Source organism: Mus pahari, chromosome 5 (assembly GCF_900095145.1).
Source record: "Mus pahari chromosome 5, PAHARI_EIJ_v1.1, whole genome shotgun sequence".
NCBI classification, from domain to species: Eukaryota; Metazoa; Chordata; class Mammalia; order Rodentia; family Muridae; genus Mus; species Mus pahari.
This window is the reverse complement of record NC_034594.1, coordinates 45,573,201-45,582,227: the sequence shown is the minus strand read 5'-3', so window position 1 is coordinate 45,582,227 and position 9,027 is coordinate 45,573,201. Positions and strand designations below refer to the sequence as shown.

Sequence of the window (9,027 nt, the reverse complement as noted above, 5' to 3'; positions counted from 1 at the left end):
CTTCCTTCCTTCCTTTCTTCCTTCCTTCCTTCCTTCCTTCCTTCCTTCCTTCCTTCCTTCCTTCCTTCCTTCCTTCCAGGCCACAGTAAATAATCTCTTCTTACAACTTAAACACCCCACTTTCTCACACTTCAAACCCCAAGGACCTGTTTGATTAGGGAGTCTATGCTTCTCTCATACTCTCCCACTAACATTCACTGTGGTGAACTGAGAAACTGCCAGGCGAGATGGTCCTCTTTTGTGGTTTCCAATTGTCAGTGCTCCTTATGCTTGGTGCCAGTCCAAGAGTGGTCTTTTCCCCCTGGTCTACTTCTTTCAGGGGCAATGAGTAGCTCTCTATTATTCCACAGGAAGGCAATCCTTAAAGGCAGGAATGGGGTAATGGGTAAGTAGGAATGGAAGTGGGGAAAGGAACTGGAAGCTTGTAGGAAGAGAGCGCTGTCCTCACATTATTCAAAATCAAGACAGAAATGTAAAGACATTGTCAGGGAAGAAAAAGAAAGCTGGCTGAGGAAATACCATCTCGAAAGGCCATCATATTCTACTTCTCAGGATGTTGACTGTCAACTCCAAGGGCTTTATTTACATAATTGACAGACCAGTGTGAACCACAGTATATACTACCTTATAGCAGTTGCTAAATTTCAGAGTGATTCTGAACCAGCCATCTCCTGTAACCAGGCAAGACTTCCAGTGGAGGGATTGGGACACAAACCCAGCCACAAAACCTTTGACCTATAATTTGTCCTGCCTACAAGATTTGCTGGGGTAAAGGTGGCACAGAAATTGTGGTAATGGCTAACGGAGCACTGGCCCAGCTTGAGATCCATGCCATGAGTGGGAGCTTACTTCTGACACTACCTGGATGGCCAGAAGCCAGATACTGGATAGCCCAGAGAGCTAGGACAGAGCCAAACATGACTGGCAAAACAGAACAAGTCAATGTAATGATTCCTAACGATATTCTGCTATACTCCTAGAGTGATGTCTAGCCCAACGGTCATCAGAGAGGCTTCATCCAGCACTGATGGAAACAGATGCAGAGACCCACAGCCATTAGGCAAAGCTCAGGGAATCCTGTTGAAGAGGGGGAGGAAGGATTTTAGGAGCCAGAGGGGTCAAGGACACCACAAGAAAACCAATGGAATCAACCAATCTAATACAGGGGCCCACAGATACTGAACCTCCAACCGAGGAGCATGCATGGGACTGACGCATGCCCTTGGCACATATGTTACAGTATGCAGCTTGGTCTTCATGTGGGACTCCCAACAGTAGGAACAGGCAGGCGCTGTCTCTGACTCTTTTGCTTGCCTTTGGGACCCTTTCTCCCTACTGGGTTGCTTTGTCTATTCTTAATAGAAAAGGAGGTCCCTAATCTTCCTGCAACTTGAAGAGATGCCATGGCCAGTTGATAGCTATTGAAGAGAAACAGAGGAGGAGTGGATGGGGGCAAAGAAAGATGGGAAGTGAGAGAGAGGGACTGGAAGGAGAGGAGGGAGGGGAAACTATGGTTTGCATTTGGGATGAAAAATAAAATAAAAATCAAAACGTAATTAAAAAAGAAAGTACTCTTTGGCTTTTTGACATATATTTACTGAAGTAAACCAGCCAGGCAAGAGTGTTTCTTGCTCAAGTGGCTTCTTTACGTACCTTCTGAGCCAAGATGCATCCAAGGGGAGAAAAAAAGAGGAGGCAGAGGAAAAAAGACCTACCTAAGTATGCTGCCTGGCTGGTGGATTCAGCCAGCCCTTCCTTTCGCAAGTCTTTGCCTGCATCCCCGGGTGTAGAGCAGTGTGCTGGGGAGCTCTCCAGCATGAAGTTCTTGCTCCTGGATGTGCTGATGATCCGAGGAGGCAGGAGCACGTTAATGACAGTCTGCAGCAGTAGCTGTACCTCGGGCTGCTCCAGCCACGGGCTATCTGAAGTGCATTGTGGAAGAGGAAGGGGGAAAAGTAACAATCACAAGGCAGACTTTCCATGTTATTCACTGACCAATGCAACTTCTTCCAGTTCGAAACCAGAACAACCTAGGAGTGTGGGTAGTTCCCTCCACCACATATTGTAAGCTTTCTTCCACGCACAGCACAGCATTAGTGGCACCTGAGGGTCACCATAGCTGGCATGCAAGCACTTGGAATGCTAGCCAGATCCCCTGCTTACCAGCTCACTCTCTTTTCTATTGGCAAATACTTAAGAGTGTACTGTGCTTACATTTGAGATACGATTTTGCTAAAGGAAAGGCTCCCTTAAGAAGAAAAAGTAAAGAGAACATATTGATAGCCGGCAGCTGCAGGATCTCTGCTAACAGTGGCTGTTTTAAAGTCCAGGCACCCATCAATTCTCAGTGCCCTGTACTTGAACTAATTAACATTTTCATAACATAAGTGAAACAATGTCCTTCTGCTCCCTACTGTATTAAAATCATTTTAAATAGGATTTTTTTTTTTCCTAAGAGAAATTCTGGTCCCAGGTCAGCTAAACCAAATAAAACTATTTCCCAAATCAACACCCACTTAAAACCATTTGGATCCAGTTCAGCTGATGACTTTCCTGGGGAAAGGGAAGAATAGAAACAACACACTGGTGGTTAGAAAACACAACAACAATGATAGGTTTCCTTTAGTTAAGTTAATCAGACCTTTGCTTCCAGATCCTACTGTGAGCACAAATGGGATGAGCAGATTTAAAAGCATCCCCTCCCTTCGCTCTTGATTGGTGAATGGGGAGATCACATGGCTTAAAGGAAAATCTTCTTTTAAAGCCTGTGCAGCAATAATAGAAAAAAAAAGAAGATTAATTGACCACTGTGCCCATTGTGTGTATTTGCTTCTACAGTGTCCGCAAAGGTGCCTCCCCGCTGGCTGCACCTGTAAACTATGAGTTCACGTGTTGTGTTTGTGCCATATGGAGTTGGCCCCACACTGATGATTTATCATTGGCTTCACATAACAGAGCTACATTCCAAAAAAGACAGTAACGGCTTAAACAGTAAGTGAAGAAGTTTGATACTAGACTCACCTCATTTCCCCCAATAATTTTTCTCTATGTGTTTACCAAGGAAAATGGAGAAAATTACAACTTGGCATTTTCTCCTCTTGGGGATTATTTAAAAATCCCTTGACCTCTGCCTTGGCCTTCTTCAAGCCAGGAAGCATAAAAGGAAGAAGTAAGTGATCTTTGGAAACAGGTTATTAAGGTAAAAGTTAGGATATCATCTTTTCCCTTCTGTGCAGTAGCCACCGTCCTTTACATTCTTTGAACATCTACCCATTTTCAGAATGGTAAGAAGCCATGATTTCCAGATCATTATAATTATAATGATAACTATAGTTATCATTATGAATTACCCATTTATAGCCAGTGTATTCTTTCCATTGATCAGAGCTTTGAAACTGGATGACACAGAGAAACAGTCGGGGGTGGGGGTGGGGGTGGGGAATTTGTACCTTTGTTGTTAAAGTGGGATAGTGGGGTGTGTGTGTGTATACCCTCGCACATTCACTTAAAATAATATTCAACCCACAATCATTAAAGAAAATAAAGATATTCAAAGTCTGGTAGTAATGAGTGAAAGAATTTCATACTGTACTTCTTTCTGAAAATAATCTTAAACCAGATTTTGAATACTGTTGCCTCTTTTGATTAACAATTGTGTGCTGATTACCCATACACCATTAGTTTGCACACAGCTCCCACGACTACAGTGGTTCCTGTGGCTGTGTCAGGACTAGATGACTCTGCTATTTTTGAGATCTCAAGAAGAATTACAGAAGCACAACTTAGGGCCATGCTCAGGACTGAAGCTCCAAACCCATCAGTGTTTAGAGGTGTTCCCACTTCGGTTTCACAGATTTTGCCCAGCCTTTGCAGAAAGAGAGAAAGAGAGAGCACCATGATGATGTGGTGCCTCCACCAGCAACTCAATGAGCGTGACAAACAGGTAAGGCAGTCACACCTGTATCTGCAATGCTACAAGCCGGACAACAGCTGTGCTGAAGGGCAGAGGTGGTGAGAGATAAGGGCTGAGATGAAGAAGGGGTAATCCATCAGCAACACTGGAAGGTCCTACCACTCCCATCACCTGAAATACAAACAGAGCACATGACTAGCCTTGACCATTGCAATTTCATGCAACTGTAATAAAGGAGTCTCATTCTTTAATAATAAGAGTAACAAATTGAAGGTCGGGCATGTCATTCTCAGTCTCTTCTTTCTCCGTGCCCTCTGAGGCATGTAATGTCTGGAGTCAAGTCACTCTTTATGCTGGATTCAGCCAAGGTTTTGTAGAATGTTGTTTATGGCTAACTATGTGGGTAATGAGAGATGGATAATTGGGAGACTGCACACCTACTGGTGGGTTCAAGGTGGTGCCGTCAACAATCCTTGGTGGAGCAAATACTGATATCAATGAGGATGGTCACAGCTCTATGTGCACTAAACTAGGCATTCCAACTACACATTTGTGGCCAAACTAGTTAAGCAGCTGATCCTACTGGGTGATATGCTCTAGCATGGTTTTCACACATTGGACAAAACCTTGTCAGGACCAGACTCTAGATATTACAAAAACAGTGAAGATAAGTTTTCCTTGTATAAATCCTAGACTGGCCATCTCATGGTATTATTTGGCCCTTTAAAAAAGGAAGAAAGAAAGAAAAAGAAAGAAAGAAAGAAAAGCCTTCTTTTGTGTTTCTCCTCCCCAAACTGTCTCAACCCCTAGCCAATTGTGCAGACTCCACCACCCCACTCTCCAACTGGCAGCCCTCAACTCTCAACGCAACTTTGAGGTGATTGTCAAAGTAGTGTATGGGAAGCAGCACCCCAACATCCCGCCTGGGCAGGGATGGGCCCCTGTATCTCCCATGTACCACCTTGAAATGTACCTCAGGGTTTTGAGTGTCACCTGAGCCATCGGTGTTCATAGGTAGGTAAGGGGCACAAAGTGGTTGACCTGTAAATCTTCAGTTTAGAGAAATCAATAGCAGAGTTAAAACTGTGCAAAGTTTCAGAAGATTGCCACGTGGCTACTCACCAGATTGACACAGACATTGATCAGTGACCTAAGGTGAGGCAGGAAGGATATGATTGGCTGCCTCTGAAGTGTCAAACAAACCCCTTCAATCAAACTGCTGGCAGGCTCCCATTCAACCTGTCGCCTGGAATACAATATAGGAGCCATTAGCAGCCTGGCTCCCTTCTGGAGACAGTCTGAGACAAGTGAACGAGACAGTGATCCCGACATCAACTAAGACAGGACGTGTGTCTGAGACAACAGAGTGCTTCCCAAGGGATGACGTTTACCCATGTTGTTCCAAAAGCACAGAGCACACTGGGAGGGGAAGAAGGTACTGAAAACGCAGCAGAGGCACAGTCCTGCCCCACCGACTAATGAGACAAAATCTATTGAAGAAAAAAAGCAGAGATGATGAATGGGTCATATTTTAAGGTCCCTGATGTCATTTTTGAGAGGGTTTCTATACTATCGTCTCAGGAGATGTGAGAAATCTCCTAGTAGAATAAATCTGCTCCCAGCTGCAGTTCTGGGATCTACTGTTCTTGCTACCTTCAACTTTCACACCACCCTATCCATGAGATTTGTATGGCATAAGTCCTGTCAAAAGATGACATTTGAGGAAAATAGCCTAAAAATTTCTCATTGACTTCTGGGAAATGATCTCAGATTATTTTCTATGGTAGTACAGATGGTAGAGTACACAATTCAACCAGATTAACACAGGACTCTTCTGTCTTAAAAAAATGAATCTATTCTGTGACTGTTTCAGTCTCCAGGATTCCAAATTAAGCAGGCTGGGCTTTGCTGATTTGAAAATTATGTCTAAGCCTACACTTGCTATGAAACTGTAGCCTGTACAATGGAAGAGTGGAGATGTATCCCAAATGAGGAAGCACTGACATCCTGGATGCCAGAAGCACCAGGTAATCTACAGGTCAGCAGTGTGTTGAACTTAGGTCACATGAAGAAATGAAAAACAAACTGTATGTTACATCGTGCTTCCCAGAAAATGTTCCCATAGCTGACCAAAAGTGTACATTAATCAAAAAGTTATTTGGGGGAGATGTGCCATTTATAACTGGTTTACTATATGACAAATGAGCCATTTTATGGAGATCTTTAACATCTTTAGATGTCAAAGTACTTAAGAGAGAGAATTTATGTTGGCACATACACATAAGACATTGATAAATCTTTGATCAGCTGTTTACCAGTAGATGCAAATATTTTAAAGGGACTATTTAAAATAAATCATGCTTAAGAACAGGCATCTCAGGTTGCAGAGATGGCTCAGTGGTTAAGAGCACTGAGTGCTCTTCCAGAGGTACTGAGTTCAATTCCTGACAACCACATCGTGACTCACAACCATTTGCAATGGGATCCAATGCCCTCTTCTGGTGTGTTTGAAGATAGCTGCAGTGTACTCATATAAATAAGATAAATAAATCTTAAACAAAACAAAACCCAGGTATCTTCATGCCACTGAAACAAGTGACCTTGATATAGTGTCGTGACATCCATCACATGGTACAAAATGATACAAGAACCAGCTCTTAGGAGGTGGCCTGATATTGTTCAATTCTGTTTTTCTGAGACTTCAAGGTGGCATAAGCATTTAGAGTGCTGGCTAATGTCTGTAAAACTTGAACTTTAAGTACCACCGTCTGTGGCAAAGTTGTGTTGATTTTGAGTTTGATTTTTAAAAGTGAATTTGAATTCATCTTAATTTGAGATTTCCATTGAGTGGGGTTGTAGCATCTTCTCTCTATGACTGTAGTTTCTAAACTTGGTTCACATTGCCAGATGGGCTAGTGAAGAGGCATCAGCACAACTGGAGGAGGTGGACGGGGATTTCTCAGGCCTCCAGGACAGCTCCAGGCTGTAACTGTGTTCATTTTGAACTCCTCAGAATAAGGTGAATGTTTGGTTTTGTTTTCAGACCTTTTAATGTTTAAAGTTTAGATAAAGATAACTATAAAAACCTGAATTTTTCTACATTTCCATGAACCCAAATTGGATAACTATATTAAATGTAGTACGTTTTGCATCACATTCATGTTTCCCTTTTCTGTTGTGCAGGATATTTGGAAGGCATACTCTGTCTTACTTCAAAACGGATTAAGGTTGGGAGTTCTAATTGGATTTTTCATTGCATCAGATGAAGAACTCGCTGAGAAATGCAAAGACACTTCCTCAAGATGAATACATAAATCCCAAAAGAAATACAATTTCCTCAAAAAACAAATGTGGTTATTGGGGAATTTATATTCCCAGTTACCTATGAACAAATACCACCTGAATACATTGAACTCACTGAATTAACCTCAGATTGGCCTAATGTGTTCAAAATGGCCAATTTTAACCCAGTACTCTGTCATAACTGAGCAGGAAGCCTTCTCACCTCAAGGTGGGCATCTTATGGATTTTGTTGAACATTCTATCCAGTCTCTTTAGAATGAGGATAAGAGCTGGCCTCACAGCCTCTGCTGACCAATCAGTAATGGGGAGCATCTCCATGATGTAGCGCCGAAGGCCTCGGCTCTCCATTGTCTGGGTGTCATACGGTGCCAGCTTCAGAAGGGAGTGTGCAATTTCTGCCAGCCTAAAATCATTTTAGAAATAATGAAAAAAGCAAAAACAAAAACAAAAAACAAAAAAAACAAAAAATACCACAGTGGGGCTATTTCTACAACAGTGTCATGCTGATCGCCTCATGCTAATCAATGTATCAACTTCCTAACTAAAAAAAATTCACCCCAACATCCTAATCACTCACCTCTTCTCACATAAATCAACACAGTCATATGTGTACATGCATAGTTATGCAATATCATGGGACATTTCAGAGAGTAAACATGAAGACAACTTAGAAAGATTAAGGTCAGGTCAAATGTATCTAGAGAACGCCACTTCATTTTGTGAGTGACAGGTCTTATGCTACACAGATTAGCCTAGAACTTGCTGTACAGCAGGGGTTGATCTTGAATTTCAGATTCTTTTTTCTTAGATATTTTCTTTATTTACAGTTCAAATGTTATCCCCTTTCCTAGTTTCCCCTCTGAAAATTCCCTATCCCCTTCCCCCTCCCCCTGCTCCCCAACCCACCCACTCCCATTCATGGTCCAGAGCCTTCATAGGACCAAGGGCCTCTCCTCCCATTGATGACTGACTAGGCCATCCTCTGCTACATATATACCCAGAGCCACAAGTTCCACCATGCTTTTTCTTTGATTGCTGGTATAGTTCCAAGGAGCTCTGGGGGTTACTGGTTAGTTCATATTGATGTTCCTCCTATGGGGCTTCAGTCCCCTTCAGATCCCTGGGTGTTTCTCTGACTCCTTCACTGGGGAGCCTCTAAGGAGACAGCTATATCAGGCTCCTGTCAGCAGGCTCTAGTGGACTGGGTTTGGTAGTTGTTGATGGGGTGGCTCCCCAAGTGGGGCAGTATCTCTCTGGATGGTCATTCCTTCAGGCTTTGCTCCGAACTTTGTCTCTGTAACTCCTTCCATTGGTGTTTTGTTCCCCATTCTAAGAAGGAACAAAGTATCCACCCTTTGGTCTTCCTTCTTCTTGAGTTTCATGTGTTTTGCAAATTGTATCTTGGGTATTCTAAGTTTCTGGGCTAATATCTACTTATCAGTGAGTACATATCATATGTGTTCTTTTGTGATTGGGTTACCTAACTCAGGATGACATCTTCCAGATATATCCATTTGCCTAAGAATTTCATGAATTCATTGTTTTTAATTGCTGAGTACTACTCCATTGTATAAATGTACCACATTTTCTGTATCCATTTCTGTTGAAGGATATCTGGGTTCTTTCCAGCTTCTGGCTATTATAAATAAGGCTGCTATGAGCATAGTGGAGCATGTGTCCTCATTACAAGTTGGAACATCTTCTGGGTATATGCCCAGGAGAGGTATTGCTGGATCTTCCAGTAGTACTATGTCCAATTTTCTGAGGAACAGCCAGACTGATTTGCAGAGTGGTTGTACAAGCTTGCAATC

At 42.6% G+C, this 9,027-nt stretch overlaps 1 protein-coding gene across 6 annotated transcripts in view; it reads right to left on the bottom strand.

The window, feature by feature from the left end:
• Positions 1-9,027, bottom strand: part of Unc80 (unc-80 homolog, NALCN channel complex subunit) — a 194,074-nt gene that overhangs the window by 21,933 nt on the left and 163,114 nt on the right. For all 6 annotated transcript variants that reach the window (XM_021198105.2, XM_029538632.1, XM_029538631.1 and 3 more), the window contains 5 exons: positions 7,419-7,619; positions 5,036-5,159; positions 3,959-4,084; positions 2,642-2,765; positions 1,716-1,922 (listed from right to left, as the gene is read on the bottom strand). In XM_021198105.2, coding sequence (XP_021053764.1) covers positions 1,716-1,922; positions 2,642-2,765; positions 3,959-4,084; positions 5,036-5,159; positions 7,419-7,619 — 782 coding nt within the window. The remainder of the gene's footprint in view (positions 1-1,715; positions 1,923-2,641; positions 2,766-3,958; positions 4,085-5,035; positions 5,160-7,418; positions 7,620-9,027) is intronic.